The following is a 23,917-nucleotide window of genomic DNA, read 5'->3' on the forward strand; positions in this document are numbered from 1 at the left end:
GTGAGTGCTCAGTCCCTGCATCTAATTGCATCCATTTAGTTACTGGTTATACTGGACAGACCTGAAACATGCCTGGGATCTATCAAAATGGGGGTGGGTGGGGGGGGTGTACATGTTAATTGTACTGCACACAGACCCTTAACGAAAATTCCTGCCTCTAGCGGTCCATGGTCAAAATCTCACTTCCTCTTTCTCAAGGGGCTGAATTTATAAGACTGACACATGAGGTAGTGGGAGGATGAGAGAGAGAACCTCAAAGGAGCCAACACCACCAGTGGCAGATCAATGAACATTTTTCAGTTTTCTCTTTTTAAACCACATCTTTCTTTTTTGCTGATACTAAGCAGGCAGTTCAGGGAACGGTTGTAGAAAAGGCTCAGAGACAAGTATGAATGAGGGGGTGAAGGGAAGAGGTATCAAGAAACAAATACTGAACCACATACCTGCTGTTAATTCAGCTGCTACAACACTGGTTCCTACCTTATCCAACAGCCTCATGAACAGACTAGAAGAACTGCTGGAAGTAAGATGCTGAACAAGCCATGGCAACTTTGCCATGGCTCAGACAAGCCCATCTGTATTACAGGATGGCCAGAAACTGGACTGCAAAGGGGAACACCGCTTCCTCTGCTGGACTGCAAAGGGGAGGAGCTCTTGCAGGAATGGTTTTGGGGAGTACACTTTACGCAGGGTACGGGACCTGCTCTGAAAACCACCCAAATCAACGAAAGACCTTCAAATGACCTAGTGCGAGACCCTAGTACTTGATAAAGCTCACGGGTATTCAAAACCGATGCTCAACATTAAGTGTTCTTCTCAATGCAAGATTACTGTAATTCTAATTTTTTGCAGGGTTAATCTTAGTCAAGACAGACCATGGTTGTGTACGTTCTTATCCTACTTTTCTTTTGGAACACAGTGTTTTCTTATTAGAAGAAGAAATGAGTTTAGTTTCTTTGGCACATCTTACAGTACAGGTTCATTCCACAGATCAAGTCAGGTTTACAGCCAGGGTTTTGCCTGGATGTAAAATATCCTATATTAGGTTTTTAGTCCTAAAATTCAAAATGAAATAGCGATTTTGAAAATTGATTTACTGGAATGTTGTGAAATAGTACTTTAAATTAAACACTTGATGGTGAGGATGGATGATGGCCTGGAAAAATTTTGGAACAGTAACAGTGGTCCATTGATGCAAAAAACTTGAGAACCTCTTGTATCTGTTAAAGGAAAATCTCTTTTGTCTCACAGTGGGACTGAGGAAGCGCTCAGTGTAAGCGAGATTACAGTCCATGTGACTGTGGGACAACATGCACATATGGGATCTTATTAGCCATTCCTGGCTTTCTCCACATCATGCGCTTCAAAGGCACAAAAAAAAAGTAATGACTTTTCCCTCGTATTTCCTACATTTTATTCCCTTTTATCCGTTTTAAAAGCCACTGTCAGACTCCAGGAAACAAACAGTTTAAAAGCCATCTCCTTCCAAAAAGGAATTGGCGTTCTCAAAAAAAACCAAACAAAAACAACTCCCAAAAAACAGCAGTCTTTCTTGCAGGGCAGACCACATAGTTCTTATTCACATGTGTTGCAAGCCAAGGTTGGGCACTCACAGGCATATCCCATCATATGCTTGGACATACCACTGGCTCTGGAAACCCATTTATCCAGTGGCAACGAGTTCTACAGTCTAATTATGCTCTGTGTGAATAAGTACTCCCTTATATTCATTTCAACTACGGCTTTGCTGTGGTTTCCATCACACCTAGAATGACACAAAACGTGTCCCAACACTTAAAAGTAATAACAAGTTATAAAGCAGAACTTAGGCTGAAACAATTAAGAAAAAAATAAATCCCTGAACAATTCCCCCACCCACCCATCTTGTACAATGAAATCACGTTTTAACCACTGCACTGTCCCTGAAGCTACACTAGCCTTTTTCTTTTAATGTTTCCTAGCAGGGTTACCACCAGCACAGCTCCAGCTGAGCCACCAGCATTTTCAGCAGTGTGTCTTCTAATCGCCCTCAGAATAGCCAGAAGTAAGTTACTGCTGCTTTGAAATAGAATTTACATTAGAAAAAGTCTGTCTCTTATTAGCTGGGCAGAGGACTGGAAACACCAGCAGCCAGTTGTAAAACTTCATTTGTATCCAGAATTCCAAAGCCATTATTTAATTTGTTTGGAAAAAATGTAACTTGAAAAAAAGGCCAATAAAATAATTAAATAAGAAGACGTGTTTGTTATTAAAGATCCATAAAAATGCAAGTAGGCTTGAAATCCAAAGGATCTGAAAATTAACACTGCGAGTACATAAAAAGAAAAGCACACTGAATAGGGTTGGCTGGAAAACAATAATTCCATTTTGCTAAACGTTTCAAGGCTTTGAAAATTGTTTTTGTTCCAATATGAAACAAAAATGAGACTTTCTGAAAGTTTTCATGAAATGAGAATGTGAGAGAGAATATTCACTCCCTCTGGACCTGAAAAAATCTTCCCAACAAAATTGTCTCCAAAATAGATAATGTTTCCATGAAACATTCTGGTTTTGATGAAACAGCATTTTTCAACAGAAAAAAAAAAGCGTCAGCAGAAATATCATAGCCATTCCAACAGCAAAGGCTTATCTAGATTGGATGCTTGTACAAATAAATTATGTTGAGAATTGAACCAATCTAGTTATGTTTACATAGGTCCCCATGTGAACACTGTACCACTTTCCTTAGAAAGATACTACATAAGATACTTGATCTAGTTAATACTTTTTTTCTTGATTAAAGATATTTTATTTTATTCAAAGAATGTAAAAGGAGTCACAAAATAAGCAAAATCTGAGTGGTACCATAAGTCAATTTGTTACTTATCTGGGGGAACTTCTTCTATAAACCTGTGGACATTCTTATTTGTTTGTGGACATTCTTATGATTTGCAAGATTTTAAATTTTTTTTTTAAAGAAACTTAAACTGCACTTCCAAAACCATACAGACTTAATTAAGTTATCATATACTGACGGAAAGTCTATGCTTGAAACTTCAACCCAGACTGGGCAGCACTGCAGAAAAACATACTGTAGTAAGCAGTTCTGCAATTAAAGGGAGGCGAACAAATGTTTTTTAAGTCTTTGACTGTACTGAGGAGGAAGAAAACACTCATATTTATGAAATGCTGCATATGGTAATTCTTCTCTATTCCTTTCTCTGCTACTCTGTATAGCTTGCTTATGCTCATTTTGGAGTATGGTCGGCCCAAGTACTATTGCATGCCCCAAAAATGGCAATGAGGACACTTAACTGAACAAAGCCTGATTCAGTTTTTCCAAAGACTATTGGTCACAGAAATAAATGAAAGGGCAGATCACCTCTGCCTGCCAGAGCATACAATACATTCTCCCATTAATTGATCTCACCTTCCTCTCGTAGTTCTTTGCAAAATTTTCATTCCAGCTAAGCAGCAGAATTTTCCTTCCCATCTCCTGCAATACTGCTCAATGTCATCTGCAGAACTCAGGGACTGCAACTGCACTTCACTGAACATTCCATAGGCGTCCTGGACAAGGAGGCATAACCTGCAAAACATTCGTCTGTTACTCACTGGCTTCTGTTCGTAAGAAACCAGCTAGCAAATTTCTGAAAATTATATTACAAGCTTCAGTACAGGGTTTATTCTCTACAATATCTGTAGAATTACTACCAAATAATGTATCAATAAACAAAACCAGCCATCATTAAAGGTCTTCTCATGTATCATTTTCAGGAGGTAACAGGGCCATGAAATAGAGAAGCATGAGTGAAAAAAAGCATAAAGAGCTTGCACTGGGGATTAGCTTCATTAACTGCTATGCCCTATGTGGTTTGTCTACTTAAAAAGAAAGAAGGTTGAGTTTGTGCCTTGCTTGAGGTGAATTCTGCAATGCAGACAGGGCAATGGTGCAAAGGTAGGGGTGTGTGTGTATAACTATAAAAATTCTATTTAGAAGTAAAGAAAGCAACATATTTCACAAGTAATAATCACCAACACTGAAACCGGCAAAGCAAGCATTAAATTTTCTATAACTTTTGAGTCCTGAGGATGCATAAAAAGTTTTAAATGTAAATTTTTCTTTAAAAAAACCCAGAACAAAACAATATGAAACTGCTGATTAGTATATTCAATATTGGGTATGAAGAAGGCCAGAGGAACTATTTTAAGAAGGTAATAAAAGAACCTGCTAAACAAACAATTTGATTAAAGTAATCTATGGAAGTAGGGCTGTAGGGCTGGGAAGTATTGCTTAACCAGTCTGCTGGCATTTCAAGAAGACACTACTGTCATAGCAGGTAAGGCAAAATCAGTGGATGTCATACATTTATGTCAAATTTTGACACAGTCAAAAATGCATTTCACAAGATTCTGCACCTGAGATGAGCAGCCACGATAGCATGAGTCATGCAGTGCTCGAAGGAGGAGGCTGCTGTCTACAGCATTGGTTTAACTGCCCCAGAAAGAGACAGTTAAGCATGGAAACTTTTCAAAGGGAGACAAAAAGTACCTGTGAGGGTAGTACACAAATCTTTATTTCTAAATAAAACTCAGGGTTGCACTAGGCAGTGGAATTCAGTTTATTTCAAAGGTATGTGCCAAAACTACCTTCTCGAGAGCAGCACCATTGCTCACAGCAAGCTGATTCCAAACTGCTCTTGGAGCAGATCATATATTATGCATCCTGAAAGCGTTCAACAGTAGCCATTATATCTTTATAAAACCCATTTTAAATGAAATGAGCTCCTATATTTCTCTGGAAGAAATCCATGTATTTTCTTCACAGGGAAACTTAAGCACATGGAAGACCATTAATCACAATTTCCTTGTTCACTAGGAACTGTGTAACTTTGGTTTACACCCTTAAGAGGGCTGTATTCAACATATGATATAACCTCAAAGCCTTCCAGACATCAGCAGCTGTGCGAGCACCAGCTGAGAGTCCTCATTTTTCAGATTCTCGTGATGTTTTTGAGGAGCAGGGGGTGGTAGTATTGAATACAAATGGAGGCTCCCACATTTTCCCCGTATCTCTAGCTGCAAGGGTCCCACACAAACAGAGTCTTCACCAGGCAAAGAAAGCTTAGGCATTTTCCTCCATAATGCTCCACAATTCCTCCACAGCCTGTCAAGGTTAAGCAGTCCATTAGAGCCACAAAAGGCTGCTTCTACCCTCAGGAATGACAAACAGGAGGAAACCAAACGTTGTGATTTGTAGTTTGGAAGGGTACATACCCTCATCTCTGGGGTAAGTGGTGTTCCCAGCCTAGGAAGCGGATGACTGTCCTAACAATACAAACCTGGGTCTTCAACAACTCTATTACTCTTCATTCTGCGTGTAAAATAATCCACGAGATGCCTTCTGGATTCATACCACAATATCACCTCCAACTCAACAAAGACTGATGAACATGACAGCCCAGAAGCAGAAAAGCCACAGATGCCTGCCACTTTCCATGTTAGGACCTTGCAATTGGTTAAGGACTCTCACAAGTTTTAACTGATTTGAGTGAAACTTTTCATGCTATTGTTTTGTTTGGAAAAACAGAGCTAATATGCTCTGCACATTCCTGAAAATCAGATTGAGGGGAACAGGAAAAACAAAGCAAACAGTTTTGCCTATGTTAACAAAACATTCATTGACTGTTAATTGTGAAAAATTAGGCCTCTGTATCTTGGAGCAAGCAAGGGCCAACCAAGTTAGTGTCTCAGATCTGATCAGCTCAGCAGTCTCTTAACTGATCACTGGAATTTCTCATATCTTCAGTGAGATACAACTGAATGCAAGTAACTCTCAGACTAGCTGGCACCAGGCTCATAGTAAGTCCTCTGGGACATGTTAATTGCCCAAATAAAAGTAGCTTGGTTGGTGCAGAAGACATCAGTCACTAAAAGTGCATTTTCCCAGTCCTTTTAAGCCAAGCAAAGAGGCAGCTGCTGTCAGACATTGGACATTCAGCTCCCCACATCCCTGAGCCACCTATTTCCATCCCTTTGTGGTGGCAGCATAAATGGCAAAGATAGGAAACTGATCTGACCAAAAAAATACTGTAGCCAAATCATCATCATCATCATATCAGCTCTTTGAAACTTAACTCAGTAAAAGTAAAGTCCTATTTGCATGGAGTACTACTTCTAGACAAGGATATATTTTCCAGGCGGGATTTGGAGGCTGAAGCTCCCACTCCAGCTGCCTAGTGTATGAAGCACAGCATCCCAGATCACATGATGGCAGAATGGTCATCCTACGACCAAGTTCGATATACAAAAGTAGAGGAAGAACTGTGTAACTTGAGGCTGATACTACTAATGTTCCCATTCACACTAGTAACATGCTCACGATTATTGGCATCATGAAGACGCACAGAGTATCAGAACTGATTGCATCAGACTCCAAGTACTTCTGATCTCTTGGGACTGTACAAGTGAGCAGACATCCACTATACTACACTTGTTCTTAGTTCCCAAAAGGTAGTCGAGATTTCTCTGCAATATGCATTTAAAATGAAAGACAGACTTTCAGAGATAACCTTCAGATGCTCAATTTCAAACTAAAAGATGAGGATTATCCCAAACTAAAGCTATGAAGAGAACTTCACAAACACATTCCCTGCTTCAGCACACTTTTAAAACAGTATGAATGAATGAATGACAAAAACTTGAAATATTCTCAACATCATTTGATCTGCTTTGCACTAATTCAGTAGGTATTGCTATAGGTATTTAATGATGAGTGACAACTGATTTTCCTACTTTATGACTATCATGAAATCAGCTGAACGATGCATTTTGAGAAATACTCTCACGTTCTTTGAAAATGGTTCTGTTCTTACATATTTTGCATACACTGTTAGCATCACTAATGGTAGTTCAGCTGCTTTCAGAGGCTGTTGATTCATGGCCTTAACTTCTTCACCAGCACTAGTTTTTTCCTTGATTTCACTTTATTCCCAGAAAAGTGCTTTTGTATTATTTTCCCATGTTACAGGGTTGCTCTCACATTGCAGCAAATGTCCTTGCAATTTAAGTTTTAGCAGCAAGTCTAACTGTGATTAAAGCAACAGTTTGTCCCACAATTTTTCCCCACTTTGAAGCTCACTACCACGATGAAAACCCACATCTAAATTATGATACAAACTGCAAATCCAAAGTGAGTATCTGCCCCCAGGAATTCAGCATCTATGGTTTGTGCACATCTGTCACAAATACTTTTTCTTCCATAAAATGGGACATTTGTATTGAATCAGTTAATCAGCTTAAATATACCTTTACCAATGCCTTGTCAGTAATGAACTGTTAAAAAGGAGGGCAACATCTCCATTGTTATCAGCAGTGCTCAGGTAGGGAGGAAATAAGGGCCATCTTTATCTTTGGGACAAAAATGAGACCTGAATTTAAAATATGGTTTTGGAAACTGAAATTTCTCATGCAAAGAAGCAGAGACTTCACTCCAGGAGTGAGGGGTGGCAGGGAATGTGGGAGATGCAGACTAAGGGAAAGGTGAAGTATGACTCATTGGTAATAACAAAGGGGGAGAAGATAGGGAATGATAAGAAGTGAGGCACAGATTAGTCTGGTTTTTTTACTTCTTCCCTCCCTTTTTTTTTTTTTAAGTAATGACAGAGTAAGTCTCATCCAAAAGCTTGGGAAAATTTTGTTAATTTGCTAATAGCCAGGAGCAACGATGGGGACTGGGGGAAGATGAGACTGATTACTTTGCATTATTTCTATGACTCTGCTGATCTTTAGGACAAAATGTCTCCTAGTAGAAATCTGGAGAGGATTACAGGATTAGTCTGCCATGCCCTTCTAGTCAGTCACTCCTTATGGGTAAAGTGCAAAGCCTTCTTTTACTATTACTTTTTCATGCAAGACAAATAATACTTCTCCATACTGCTGCCTTGTACTGGGCAGCTGGCTTTCTGGAGAGGTAAAGCAACAAAAACATTCTTCAGCTTCAGTCACCTCCAGCCTCCTCAGCGGCTAGTGGGAAAGAATAAGAAAAAGATCTGCCTGCAGAGGAGACGAGAGCCCACAGAGGCCAGAACTGACTGATGATGCAGGGATTGCCTTTACTGAATCTTGTGAAAACAAACAACAGAAACTTGTCATGAACAGATCTTAACTAACAAATTTTACCCTGGGGTAACAGGACAACCATGTGGCCCACAGCAGCTCTTCTCCATACATAGCTAAGCTACACAGCACAGCATGAGGAGCAAGACAGGCAGATGCCACCACCTTCACAGTGCTCAGCAGGGACTTCATTAGTTACTTTTTCTCTGGAAGGGATGGAAAGGGGGGAATGGGGAAATGCCTGAAAATTGAATTGTATTAGCTCTGATATTTGCTCATTCTTTATCTTAGCCATCCGAGAGACAGCTGCTGCTCCTTTGTTTGTCAGAAGGACTTCTTATCTCTTTGAGGTGTGGTCCTAGCAGAGGCATAAAGCACACGTACATAAACACACATAAACAAAAACCCCCTCTTCCTTAATCACCAGAGGCACAACACTACCTACACAACTCCAATTCAGTAACTTGTCTGGTCAAGTCTCAAGGTGGAGCTGATTAACTCCTGCTAATATGGCTCAGATTCAAATCCTAACCTGCAGGACACCACCCTACTGGGATTTAATTTATCCCCACCTTATGCACTCCTTGCATTCACCATACCCGTATCGCCTCTGAAAAATCAAAGCTCAGAGCACAGGTCTAAATACACAGGAACAACCATCCGTGTCCCCCAACCCCTCGTAACAGTAGCAAGATTTTCCAATTAAAAGCACTGTATTCACCAGAACACGCACTGCTTTGCGCTCCCTTTAGAAAAGCACATAGCCGCTAGAGCCTTCTTTAGGGAGACACAAGATTCAGAGCTTTCTGCTTAAAATCCATGCCATTTGCTGTCGCTAAATAGTAAGTGAAGCTCTACAGGGCATAACTATGGATTGAACGATACAGATAAAAATTAACTATTATGACTATTAACTATAGACTAGTAACTATTAACATAGCCCCTTCTATGCATACGCTCCAGAGGAACACAGATACAGAGGAAAACACAAGCACCGCTGCTTCCAGTTTATAAGGGGAATGCCAAACTCAAAGAATTCTGGTCATAACTCACTCCAAGTACAGACGTTTCTAAGAGCACCCAGGCTGGTGCTCTCGTTTGAAGCACTGAGATGACCGAAATATCAATCTTTTGCTTTGAAAACCAGAGGTTTAAAATTACTGGAAAGTGGAGTTTGTGATTGTGTATGTTTTTATGCGGTAATTGTGGAAGGACCCAGAAGGAAGGAAAGGAGGAGGCAGTTCTGGAGTGCTGGACCTGGCAGAGCTGGCACAGCACACCCCACACAGTCAGCACCAGAGACTCCAGTTCCTTCCAGCGAGAGACAGGTTGTCCTTGCAGAACTGTTGGTGGAAACTGCACATGTGACAGGACTATCACCAGGGAAATGAGCAAGTCTTATCTCAGCATCACAAACAGAAAATATGTAGCAGAGGCCTCCCTGGTCTCAGGAAAGAAATCTTTTTTTGCAGGCACTTCTTAGCATGTGTGCAACAGAGTATTTGTAGAACGCGCTTTGCAAATAGCTCACTACAGTAACTATATCAAGCCCACCATTTTGGATTTTCCTTGGTTTTCCTTACATTTTTATTCATACGTTAAAAAAAAAAAAAGAGAGGTTATAAAATAATGGTTGCTTATTTTCATTCACTTCCTTGAATCATCACATACTTCAACACAAACTGGAAAATCAAATGCAACTTCCATGAGGTCTTTTGTGAAACCCCGTCCGGTGATTGCTTTTTCCATTTCTTCATTCAGGTTAATCCTTCCACTTACTATTTTATGTCTATGACCTGAAGAAGCAGCACTTTTGTGGGAAAAGGCTTTTGTGCGTAGGAAGAGACCTGTATGAGCCAATTCTATCAGCAGGGCCACCTTGTTAATGCAGAACACGCATGTAGAGCATGGAGCTCCACAGCACTGTAAATGTTCCCACTCAAAACATGGAACACTGCCTGCCTGGTGGGAACTACATACAACTTCTTGGGAACGGGTGTAGCACAGAAACCAGACAGCTTTTCATATGTGCCATGACAACCATGGCTTCTTCACACATGACAATTTTTCAGCATAAACCCTTTCGTCTACAAAGTTTTCATGCAGCACCAAATGAACTTTTTAAACTCCCCATCTGATACTGTCTCTAAGTGCACTTTCAAAATAAACTGCTGATGTATTTTATCTGTACACAGAATTTAACACAAAAGTAAACAAAACATTTTAAACCATAAAAAGACATTTCTGACATCCTCTCAAACGCAGTATGGTCCCTAAACTACAATTTCAAACAGTTACAGAGTTGCACTTGAGAAATACTTCCAGTATCACCCACCCAATAGCTGCACTTATCTCAGATTCATAAAAGCATATTTAAGTTTTCATATATTAATACTTTAAATCCAAAGTAATTCTGCCACGTAAGTAAAAGTTCATAGTGATGGTTTGGAAGACACAGAAAGTCAAGGAAAAATAACTTCCTAAGTACTGCCTAAAAGTTTGTGTGAAGGTTCAGCTGCAACAGACCAGTAAGATCCCCCAGGCATCTCCACACTACTACACTGCATGTAATTTATGGTCCTTCTGCTAAGATCCATTCCATACAGCTTGTTACGTAAACAAAAACAATTTTGGGTGGTTACAAAAAAGCAAGTACATCAGATCATCCCAGCTTGTTTTGGACTCACTGTTAATTGTAGTTGTTAAAAAAAACCCAAGATGCACACTCCTCAGGTTCCTCAGTGTACCATTCCTTCAGTATGGAATCCTATTACAATCTCTTGGTTATTTCAGTATACAGTTCCGAGAAAATATTATTTCCCTGTATGTCATGATTTACGAATCGAGGGTAAGAATGTACACTTAAGAAACTTACAGGCTCAGCTGAAAACTGCAAGTCTTTCTTATGGATGATCTCCAGTAGAAAAATCATGTTCCAAATATAACGTGTAATTACCACCCAGTCATTTAAAGTACTTATCTATGAATCTGAGGAGGGGTTCTTTGTTTATTTTTTTAATCATAAGACTTTGTAATTATTGTTTTGGCATCCAAGAATTCCAACAGTTGGTGAGGTGCTGCCAAAAGATCTTCTCTTGCAAGGTGCTCAGCACCCTCCTTTCCAAGAAAATCAGCATTCAGTTGCTGGTTCTGGCAACATTTCACATCATCTTTGCCGTGCTGTGTTTCCTCCATGCCTCAGTTCCTTATACATAAAAATCAGAAGTCCTGTCTTCAAATCAATAGAAGTCCTGTCAGGTGATCTGAAAGCAATAGCTGAATAATATGATTGTATCTGGGAGGGCAGGTCCACAGAGTCTATTCTGTGTGTTAGACCCCATTTGAGCTAGGGGAGGACCCAATATGTATGTATGCGTATATATAGCGAGAGAGGGCTTCCTTGCAGTATCAACCCATTCCTTCCACGCTACAGGGCTTAGAAAACTCTCAGCTCCCCCTGCAAAACCCACAGTGAGGGCTTTACAGTATCTGGAGTGAAGCAAGAACACTGTAGCAGCAGTACTGGGGTCCCTTATCTTTCAAGACCATGTTATTTGGACTCACCAGATTTACTTCTGAAACCACACAGACCATGAACGGGATCCTAGATTTTATTAAAGAAAAAAAAAAACAAACCCAAAGCAAAACCAACACCAACATGAAGTGAGTATTAAAAAAACCCTGCCCATTTCAGCAGGCACAGAACATCCTAAAACACATTCCTGGTAGTGTACCACTGCACAGGTATCTCCCCAGTGCACGTGAAAGGCAAATGAAATACAGGAACACTGCAGGACTTCTCACAGAGCTGTGCCTGTATGCAGTAAGACATTCTCCTGTTTCAATGCCACAACATCCCACCGAACCAGCAGAAAAATATAATATTCATCAAAATAAAGGGCAGAAGAAAGAGTAAAGAAGAAAAGCAGAAGTGAAATTTTGCTGGGGCTCCTTCCCCAGCAGAAAGGCAATTTTCCACCCTTTCTCACAGGGTCTGCCGTTTCTGTTTTTCACTCAGCTGTTTTTCTTCACTCTGCTTTCGTGGCTGCCTTTCCTAGGTGTGTTTCTAAATGAGGGAGAGGGAGTGTGTTTGTGTGTGTGTGTCGCGTGTTTACAAGAGTTATGGTAGCAATTCTCAGCAGTCCACCGAGAGTTCTAGGAAACGGCCCCTGTTATTTTATTCTGGGTCAATGTCAGCTCATGTCAGGCAGTAAAGATCACACAGGACAGCTCGCTCCATCTCACAGTCCTGGCCAGAGGCCTCAATGGGAGAGGGAAAGGGAGCGAGCTGTGAGTGGGCGGAGAGCCTTCCCAGCACTCTACCAACCACCGCAGGAGGAATTATGATAAACACCACTCTGGAAACCAGATACAACAGTACATTGTGTTCTTCTTCGGAAAAACAACCAGACTTCGGCTCACTTAAAGTAAACAGTTAATCCTGTTTATCTTTTTTTTTTTCCCCCTTTCTTTCTTGATGAGTTGTTAACAGAACAATCTCTCCTGCAAAGCAAGTAAGAGAGCTGTCCCCTAAATTCGTGCCGATTTTCTCTTCCTTCAAGAAAAAAAATACACTTCGATATGTAAACTTTCTACTATCAGCAAACAGTGTGGAATAACAGTCTGTCTTGGCTTAAACTGACCTAACAAAGCGATGCCAAAATTGAATGAAACCTTTCCCTCACATATTTTATTTTGGAAAACTGAAGTCCCAAACAGAGCGTTCTCTTCATTCCTTTTAACTATTCCTTTTCTGAGAAGAACAAGCAAAACTGGTTAAAACAACAACAACAACAAAAAATCAGGATGCATGGTGCCCTTGCAGTCAGAGTACAGGGGGCTGGGGCAGTGCAGCTCAGCCATGGGGAGCAGGGGGTGGCTGTTCCCAGGATTTCTCTGAGAGGTGAAAAGCGAGGTGTCAGACAAATTGACTGCCACTGAGGTAAGGAACTGTTATCCTCCTTTGCAAAATATATGCTTACTGAGCACATTTGTGATGTCCCTGACTTCCAATATTAAGGGTGATTAATTAGAAAAGCAGATGGAATTGATTATCTTGTTTTGCTGGAGTCACCACAGTCTACCTATTAACTGCTTCTTACTGAGGACTCCAACCCAGCCCACTGAAAACTACAAGCTTTTCCAAAGGGAATTCTAATTTTTAGCACTCAAGAGTTTAAATAGTCCTGTAAGTCAACAACAAAAGTGTGCTTAACATCCCCAGTCAGTAAAAGTTTGTTGATTTAGCTATTTATAATCATAAAAATACATGATTTGCAAGACAGAAAGAGAAGGAAAATATTTCCCTGTCTTATTTTTACTCATTTTGCAGGCTTTAAGATTCAGGGCTTTCTGTGCAACCGATGTCATCAAGTGCAAAAATGTAAAATCAGGTCTGCAAGTGAAAGTCTGATTTTCAGATATTATATTTTTATGTATTTTACACGTAAAACCTTTATATTGTTTCTGCTTCCCCCCCCCTCCTTGAGATCTTACTTTGTTTTGCATTTTTTAAAAAATCTTTTGCAGCAGCTGCTGAATTGACATCCCTCTGATGAACTCTAATGCGACAAAGCAGCGTTATTTCCTAGTGCACAAGCCAGGCTGGGGAGGCAGCTATCAGCTGCAGGGGCCAGAACCCCAGAGGAGCAGCCTCAGGACTATCCGCCCGCTCCGCTTGTCCACCACTTAGTCCGCAGGGGCCTCCAGCCAAGACTGGAAGAGCAGGTATTGGTAGGACAGGACCGCTGTTGAACACTTCATCTTGCTCCAAGGCGCACCCTGTCATTTAACCCCCTCCCAGTGCTGCACCTGCACAGAAAAGCATGGTTGCTCTCTTATGATCATGGGTTTGGCCAGCCAAATTTGTCCCCAGATTAAGGGACAGCCCCCAGCACTATCTGTGAAGGACCCAGCCTATGCCGAGGTGCCGCAGCTCTGAGCAGAGCAGTTATTAGCTGCAGTATTGCAGGGAAGCAGCAATATACCTCGGTAAAACCTCTCTCTCAGGAAGCCAGAGAAGAATGTGGTGCTGCTATGGTCTTTGCTTGTTGGAGGAACTCCTGGAGTAGGAGAAGAAAGCAATAAACCTAAATTGGTTAGGGTGCAGTTGTAATCTATGTGCAAAAGAGGATTCCCTTTGGCTCCCCAAGTTTTGAGCCCGTGGTGGCTGGCCACCATCACGCCCTACTTCAGGAGAGAATATATCTACTGAGAGGAATGCAGATGAGAGGTGAATCAACTGGAGACCATTAGGAGATGAAGCAACAGCAGGAAAAAAATGTGGAAGGTGAAGAAAACAAAGATCAGGAGGAAATGCTCTCCGATACGACCTCTTTTCCACTTCCTTTCTTACACCTTGCTGTTCTCCATATCTCTGGTAGTTTGAGATTAGCAGGGGAAATGCCGGTCTGTGGCAACACTGGTATAACCCCATGGAGGACCTACAAGCATTACTGATGGAGCCCTTTCCCCAGACACATTTGGATTTTTTATATCAGGAATTATGGACACAACAAGCAACGGTTAAAGTGCAGATGACAGTAGTTTTCCAATCCGAGAATAAAAAATGAAGTTTTGCTACCCTTTTAAGCTTCCATTTGAACTTTTCAAAATAGGAAATCTTATTTTCTGTTACAGGTCAAACAAAGCTTTATAAATAAGCAGTAGGTTTGGGGCATTACCCAGACCTCACTCAAACTAACATCTTTCCATTGATTTCAATGAGCTGCATTTCATGCCATACAGCAGGCAGAGAAAATACCTGGGCAGCATCAGTAACATTCCTCCACCTTGATTTCATTCAATCCTTCATGCAAATTCCATGTTTCGCTTTTAAAACTATCTAAACTGAACACCAACCAAGGATGAAACACTGAAGTAATTTTATAAATATCACACTTACAGTTTCCTATAGTTTCAAGGAATCATTTTTAGCAGGATAAGAACTTGGAACATAGCACACAGAACATAAAAAAGAATCTTAAATCTGCCAGATTCTGATTTTTTTTTCCCATTTAATTGGGTAGTTTTAAAACATGCATAGAGATGCATGGATCTCTCACTTCTTTCATCACTTTGGTCACCTTTGGATGCATATAGAAGATTTCAAATATTATGTGTGCTAGTAGGAAGTGTCCTAAAAGAAAGAAAATCTCTACTACAGCACCTTAATCATAATTACCCTGTGCAGATGACAGCCTTTATTTTAGATCTCATACATGTGGAATACTACTTTATTGTAATGACATAATCGGTCATTACACTGGATTTCATAAAACAACCCTGCTCAAATACTGAGAAACCACACGTGTATTATACTTGATTCTGATTTTCCCTTCCCCTATAAAGAGAAAACAGTCCTGAAAGTATGAATTTGTTCAAATATCAGTGCAGCATAGTCTGTTCTCATTATTTATATTCCAATGGAAAGAAAAAAAAGTGGACCAAATCTAATCTAAACAACAGGAAGAGTTTAGAGAGACAAAAGATAACAATGTAAATTAGAACTGGATTAGGGCCCTTAGTAAACCTATCTATTCATGCCAAAAGAGGTGATTTAATATTCTGTGGTTAAGATTCTGGGTTTGTGTCTTATCCAAAAGAATATCAACAATAGCACATTGTTCTCCTACCACCACACTGGTGTTACAGCCTCTGATGTGATTCAGCACAGACTTGAAGGGAGAGGCACAGCTAAACGTTTGGATTTTCCTGAGCTGTCACCCATTGCAAGCCAGCAGGAGATGTAACATCACAGCCAAGATAACAAGATACCTTTTGTCTTTAGAACATGCAGTTTCCTGTTGATAGTATTCTGTATGGTCACACTTGTTGTCTCCTCCTCTTTTTCCTGTCACACATTCCTTCTCTAATTGAGAGTTTGCTTACTGCACTGAGGACACATTAGGACAGGAAGGAATTCTTCTATATGCCTGTAAGAGATTCTGATATACCATACAAGCCCTGATCCTCACGGGAGCATCAGTGTCACAAAGCCAGATCAAAGCCTTGGTGTTTAAACATCACTTGCTTTCCTTATCCTTCTTAACCACAGGCAACAGGACTAGTACCTGTATTTTCAGAGTACTGCCGGCATCGTAACAGTTGCATTTTTCCCTCTCAGGCTCTCCACTGAGCAGGACCTCTTTCCATCGAGGGGTCTCAAACCAGGCTGCTCCTTCAGCCTGGCTTCACCCCATCTCCAGAACAAAGCATTTTGAATCCATCAGAAGGAAGTTTGAAGGTTGCTTTAAGGGGGTTCTTTCCTACTGGACATGTGTTATATGACACAGAGAACCACCAGCATGTAAAAATGATATTTTACATAAATGTAGGCCACATTTTCATGCACTGTCTGTTGACATGGGACACACTGTTCATGGCATTCTCTTTACTGCCAGGTAGGGCCAGACACCCTTGATTTTGGATCATGCGGTACTACGTAACTCACGTACTCCTAAGGTGAAGCATAAAACCAGCCTAAATTTAAAACACGGGAATATGCTAAAACAAAATAGACAAAGGCTCCAAACAATATTCTCAAGAACAGGAGACAAAATGCCTACATTTTTAATAAATGTGCTTTCTGACCAGCCATTTCTCAAACACGTTTCCTAACTTCCACCACTGCAAGAAGTGTGAAAACATATTAACAAGACAAAAATGCGATAAATGAAAACCCAGTAAGTGTATCCCACTTGGATCAATCTAAGCATTTTGTTTTACCAATTTAAAAAAATGAAGTTAAAAAATCATAACTGAAATGGAATTTCTAAACAAGCGGTTTCAGAGTAGGAAAATGGCATTGTTTCAAAACATAGCATTTCAGCAATTTCACAATTTTTTAATTGCTTCTACAAGCTTTTCGTAAGAAGTTTTCATTTTTTACAAGATGATCTGACAAAATTATTTCTTTGAAAAATTCCCAACCATTTTTCCTAGAAATACTTTTTAAAATGGTAATGCAGTAACTATTCATTAATTTTCAAGGTTTTGTTTTGACAAAACATCCAGCATACTGAAGAATAATTATCCAGTATGCCTGTAAGTAGAAGCAGTGCTGAACAGTGAGAGATGGAAATGCAATAGATACACTTATGCCCATCTCCTCTCACAACAGCTGTAGAAACGCATTTGAACATATGTGTGCTTACACAATTAGGGCCTGTGCTGCCTCTCACCCCACCCCAGCGAGCAGCCTGGGGGGTCACCAGGAGCTGGGAGGGGACACAGCCGGGACAGCTGACCCCAACTGGCCAGAGGGATGTCCCAGACCATATAGCTCCATGCTCAGCATGTAAAGCTGCGGGAGGAAGAATGAAGGGGGGGTGGTGGGGAACAATGAACACGTTCAGCATCACAGTGTTTGTCTTCCCAAGTAACGGTTACACGGGATGGAGCCCGGCTTTCCTGGAGGTGGCTGAGCACCTGCCTGACAGTGGGAAGCGGTGAATGAATTCCTTGGTTTGCTTTGCTTGCGCGTGCAGCTTTTGCTGTTAAAACTGTCTTTATCTCAACCCACGAGTTTTCTCACATTTACTCTTCCGATTCTCTTCCCCATCCCACCAAGGGGGAGTGAGCGAGCGGCTGTGGGGGGTTTAGTTGCCAGCTGGGCTTAAACCATGACAGTCCTTTTTGGCACCCAACATGGGGCTCAAAGGGTTCAAGATAACAACAAATCTGATTGGAATGTGCTAGATCGAATAACAGATCAGCTGTTAATTGCTGTTTAGCTATTAATTGGCAGGCTCCTGTGCTTGCCATGGGGCTTGCTTGCCTTACTGTATTTTAGAGTCTAGTGCTCGTTAGTAGCTGCTTTTTGGTTTCACTACTTGCTGTACTGCCATCCTGCTTATCACCTGACTCTGCTGTGCCTGGGAACGCTTTGATAACAGCCGTGGTGATGGGCCTGGGCCGGCAGGTGGCCAGGGCATCGCTGCTGCCACTGTACCGGACAGGCTGGAACGCCGGTGTGAACTCCAGTCAAAGGGACTGTCACCTGCAGATGAGTCTATGTAGGAGCAGGACACCCCAAGGCATCTGTGGCCTTGAATAAGTCCAGGCCAGAGCAGGTACATCTCAAAGCGTCTGTGGCCGTGGTTACGTTTCTGCTCAGCAGGAATGCCTCTGAAAGGACTGTGGCCCAAGGATAAGTCCATGCTGGAGAAAGTACACCCCAGAGCATCTGTGGATAAGTTCACGCTGCAGCAGGTACACCTTGAAGCATCACTGGCTGTGCCTGAGGTCATGCTGGAGCACCTCAAAGCGTGTGGCCATGGATAAGCCCATGACAGAGCAGGTACAGCCCTGGAGGGACTGCAGCCTTGGGTAAGGCCATGTTGGAGCCAGTTTACTTCTGAAGGGACTGTGGCTGTGGCGAAGGCCACGCTGGAGCAGGTGTACCTCTGAAGGCATTGCGGCCCATGGATAAGGCCACGCTGGAACAGGTGCACCTCAAAGCGACTGTGGCTGCGGATGAGTCTATGCCGCAGCAGGCGCAGCCCTGGAGAGACTGTCGCTCACAGATAAGGCTCCGCTTGGAGCAGATGCATCCCTAAGGGACTGCAGTCTGTGGATAAGTCCAAACTGGATCAGGGGCAAGAGGAGGAGTTCATTGAAATGTTAAACCCTATGGGCTGGTCCAAAGCGACCAGGGCTGAGGATTGTAATGGAAATACCTTTAAATTATTGTAACCCAAGATTTGAGTTGCATGTTACAGAAGTAAGTGTAGCAGGAACAACCTGAACCAATGGAGGACAAGCCTTACAAGAAGCAGAGCAAATGCAGCAGTGACATGACCTGAGCTGGCTTTGGTCCCCAGTAACTCCATGCACCACACCACCTCTCCTGTCCTCAGTGACCACCATAACAGATGGAGCCCAAAGTCATGGACTAAATGAACTCGATGACATTTGTGGACATTTTAAAGACGTTTTATAGGGGTGGTCCATAGACTAAGGGAATTATATCTGTGTATCGTATCAAAGGATGGGGCTGAGGGTGGGGGTTAATGAGGATGTATTGGATAGCACGGGACTTGAGCATGATGTAAATGGTATGGAATAAGGAGTGCAGAATGTGCTGATTTTGGCTGGAATACAGTTAGTTTTCTTCATAGTAGCTAGTGTGGGGCTATGTTTTGGATTTGTGCTGGAAACGGTGTTGATAATTCAGGCATTGCTGTGCAGTGGTTACATAGAGTCAAGGCCTTTTCTGCTTCTCACACCACCAACCAGCAAGTAGGGTGGGGATGCACAAGTTTGGAGGGATCAGCTACCCTAGCTGACTAAAGGGATATTCCATACTATAAAAACAGATAAAAAAATATGTTCTTGTAAGGCACATAAATGTGATATCATCTGATTTGGGATGAGATACCAAAAGAACATCTGATTTCATCCTACAGGTGTTTAACTTGAATTCATAACTCTGTCTTGCCCCATCCACTTCCCCATTTTCCCCAATCTGCCGTACTACGTGTGTTTTTCACTGTTCCATATACAGACCTTTGTATACATACTGACCCCAAATTTCAATATTAGGTACTAACGAAAGATTCCCAGTATTCAACATTTTTTCATTTCACTGTGTGGACACTTGTTTTAATCCTACAGGTAGGATGCTAATGCATTACAGCCCTTATATAAACGATGCTGTATATTTTATATTCTATTTTAAAATTATTATTAAATTGTTATTAAGTGGTAGGAGCTGGGAAAAATCAACTTTGTAAATACAGCTATATGAACAACATCCAATTGATGAAGTGGCAAGAACAACATTTTCTGGAAGACAGTTATATTTCCCTAGTGGGAAATATTGTTTTCTAGCTAAAACACTCAAGTTAACAAAAGAACAACAGTGAGCAGCATAGGAAAAGAACCCAAAAATGAACAGAAGTTATTTCTGTTTTACATGCACAAATCAGCAACAGAGTAACAGAAATCTTAAGGCATCAATACAGATTTGTCTTTGGACTCTGGTTAACTTCTTTGATGTCAGTGCTTATAGACTTTGGCAAGAAAGCAAGCAGCTGTCAGGTGCCAGAAAGAAACATTGTCTGCAGTTATTCCAAAATGAGGTCATAGGAACAGTTCATCATTTCCAAACAACTACTTCAACACCTAGATAGAGGGTGCTGATGCTGGCCTGGAAGGACACACACTTGGGAAAAGCACTGTCCTCACCACCTGTATTTTTGCTTACCTGAAGAACAACAGAGACAATTCATCTACTTCAACAACGCTTAGAAGGTGTTACTTATTCAGGTTTAGAAACACACAAATGTAAACTACTGCTATAACTGTTAAATTATGATAATTACCACACTGATCTTCTTGTTCTACTGACTCAGTTTATTAAAGTTGTCAGAGAAGATGGACTACGCCTGACCACTGCATTGAGTTATGAAGTGGTTCAGACTTTGGGTATTTGCTGTTTTGGAATGGGCTGCATGATTTCAGTATCACAGTGGACTCAGGGACAATGTATCCTCTGGATTTTATGTCCTTTCTAGTTATCTTACCTGCAGGTTGACTTGAGTAACATTAAATTGGAAAACAACTGAAGCATCAATAGACTATACTTAATTTGTCCTGTTCACTGTGCAAAAAGGGACCAGGCTACACAATTTTGGAGGAGTAATTAATATTTAAATAGACTGTATTTACATCAGAATCTTAAGATATGTTCTTTACCTATTTATTTCTCCTCCAGTGGCCATAAAATCCCTGAAGACATGGAAGATTTCCTTTGATACTTTGAATACCCAAAGTAAAATCTGCTAGAAATCATTTGGCATATATTTAAAGTATCTCATCACTTAGTTTTACAAGTGTACAACCTAGCTGGAAAAGTGAGAAATGGTAAATTGTGGTTCATAAAAATTATACAAGAATGGTTACTGGGTAGTCGACAAAGCTGTGCGTTGCCAGCAGAGCATCAGCAATCTCTCCAGAATTCATCACAGCAAGCTTCATGCTTTCCTTACTTAGTATGTTGGTATACAGGTAAAGAAATGATTCCACTACAGAAATAACCCTTACAGTTCCAATGCTCATGTAACTTACATCACGTAAACGGAGACTTCAAAATAATTTATCTGAAGCCTACATTAGGCAGAGATAAAGTACCGCGTATTCACCTACCGCACAAAAATGACTTAGAGTCTTACTGTGCTTGCTTACAAAGTGATGCTCCCAGACAGCAAGAATATTATATTTCAGCACTGCAGCAGCATTTTAATGTCCAGTGAGAAACTTCCATTCAAGCTTTGTGTATCAACAGGTTTTAGTCAGAAGTTTTACTGAGATGCAACCATGCCAGCAGGAGAAGGCAAGGAATGCCTTTCCACTGTTTTCCAAGTCCTTTCCAACACCTCTGTATAATCAAATCAAAATACAATAATCTGTGACCCAGACCAGTCTGCAGGGTGTGGGTAAGACACAGAAGAATGCCATGTGAAAAGAAATAAAGACATCTACTATCTCTGATGACACAAGACTGTATTAATCTAAGTAAAACTGCTCAAAGAAAACAGAAATTAGAATTTGCAATGCTCAGAGTCAGAATACTTGGTCTGCCTAGAAACAGACAAAATTACTTTCCATGTTCAACGTGCTTTGTATAAGATTTGTCATATGAAAAGGCGTTCTGGACTGAAATTTAACAAAGGCAATCTCAGGACACAGGAAACTTCTTACATTGTTTTCAAATTTCTAGTTGAGTAATGAAAGAAATATTAACTTCTCCACCTACACTTCCCCACAAACTAAACTTTTTAATGACTAGATTCAGCTAGGAAACTGTCCAGCTTCTCACGACATGCATTTGAGCACTCTGCAGATTTCAAGATCATTTTTGTTATCTGTATAGCATTATCTTCTTAACTATGACTTCAAATCATGTCCACTGAAGGATTTTTCTGCCAAATCATAAAACTCTGTATTTTTCATGCTCTGCAAGAACAACAGAATTTTAAACTAAACATTTTTTCCATATGCAAATATAGATACAAATGCACATCCATGCATATATATCTCCATATCAAACCTGCAGACTGAAAATACTATTTGTCAGGCGGCATAAACATTTAGCATCCACAAACTAAAAATTCCACAAATCTAACATCCACAAACTAAAACCAGTTTCATGTCAGGAAGTATTCAGTGGAGGCACCAGATGAAAGTGTATCTGCCCTACACAACTGATGCCCCGCTCCTAAGCTGTAGTACACTGTCCCCACTCCTCCTTCCTAACTGTGATGACAAAACAGGTTGAGGCAGCATGAGAAATCAGATCAGGGAACTGGCTTTAACAAACAAACCTCAGATGCAAAAGTAATTTACCTGGAGTATTACATCCAGCTCTGGAGTCCTCAGTACAGGAAAGACATGGAACTGTTGGAGCAGGTGCAGAGGAGGGCCACAAGAATGATCAGAGGGCTGGAGCACCTCCTCTGTGAGGACAGACTGAGAGAGTTGGGGTTGTTCAGCCTGGAAAAGAGAAGGTTCCAGGAAGACCTTGTCATGGCCTTCCAAAACTTAAAGGGGGTTTACAAGAAAGATGGGGACAGACTTTCTAATAGGGCCTGTTGTGATAGGACAAAGGGTAATGGTTTTAAACTAAAAGAGGGCAGATTCAGACTAGATACAAGGCAGAAATTTGTTACAATGAGGGTGGTGAAACACTGGAAGAGGAAGAGGTTGTCCAGTGAGGCAGTAGATGCCCCATCCCTGAAAACATTTAAGGTCAGGTCGAATGGGGCTCTGAGCAACCTGGTCTAGTGGAAGGTGTTCCTGCCCATGGCAGGGCGGTGTTGGACTAGATGACCTTTAAAGGTCCCTTCCAACTGAAACCACTCCATGTGTCTATGATTCTATTTTTCTTCTGCATCAGTTTGCTGCATTAGCACCACAAACAACTGTTCCAGCTCAACTGAATGGGCACCCTGGCACGTAGTGGTGACAAGACAGCTCACCAGGGTGAGGAGAGGTGGAGAGATGGACATGGAGTCAGACTGATTTTAAACAGAGAGAGAGAGAGAGAGAGAGAGAGAGAGAAATCCCCCCACCTTGACGGAATACTTTTACACAAAATATTTGCATAGATGATACTGTATAACGTAACATTAGACACAATATCACTGTTTAATTTTATAACTGCAGAAGAGACAGACCAATTTAAAAATGTAAGCCACTTAAAAGGAACAGCAGAAACACCTCAAAAACACAGAAAGTCAGTTTAATGGAAAACATGTTAAACACCCTATGAAAAGTTTACTTTTTTATGTGTTTTAAAGTCCATTCAGTTTTTTCAGTGTGTCAACGTGCATTTACAGCCATACACTACAAAACCACACAAACACATAACCTAATTTCCCCTAACAGAATTAGCTCACTAACACTTAAGATTTAAAACAGTCATCAAAAGTGAAGTTCAGGCTTTCGAACTCAAGTTTCAATTTGTGTGCAAGTGCCAGCCACTATTCTTCTGACTCATATTTCTCCTGATGTATCTTCTGTACAGTTTACTGAATTTGTTCAACTTACCTAAAACTTCAAATGTGGATGCCATTTAATGGTCTGCTTTACGGACCTTCTATTTTATTTATAAATCAATTTTACTAAAAAGTTGTTTTAAAAAAATCCTCTAGTGGTATCTGCAACTGTTGAAACATACTAGGGTGAAAAATTATTGTGTTCAAATGGACATATTAACTTCAGTGTTTCCTTTTCGCAGACTGAAGCAGATCAGCCTGTAAGTGAGACTACTGCAAACATCATTTCCTTTAGTTTATCACCTCATACTTGCAAGAAT

General features: G+C 40.9%; 1 protein-coding gene across 4 annotated transcripts in view; it reads right to left on the bottom strand.

The window, feature by feature from the left end:
- SPIDR (scaffold protein involved in DNA repair) overlaps nt 1-23,917 on the bottom strand; it is a 209,238-nt gene that overhangs the window by 26,526 nt on the left and 158,795 nt on the right. For 3 of the 4 annotated variants that reach the window (XM_056330863.1, XM_056330865.1, XM_056330866.1), the window contains exon 11: nt 3,410-3,568. The exons of the other annotated variant lie outside the window; for it this stretch is intronic. In XM_056330863.1, coding sequence (XP_056186838.1) covers nt 3,410-3,568 — 159 coding nt within the window. The remainder of the gene's footprint in view (nt 1-3,409; nt 3,569-23,917) is intronic. 4 annotated transcript variants of the gene reach the window in all.

This window comes from Falco biarmicus, chromosome 3, assembly GCF_023638135.1.
Source record: "Falco biarmicus isolate bFalBia1 chromosome 3, bFalBia1.pri, whole genome shotgun sequence".
In the NCBI taxonomy this organism is placed as follows: Eukaryota; Metazoa; Chordata; class Aves; order Falconiformes; family Falconidae; genus Falco; species Falco biarmicus.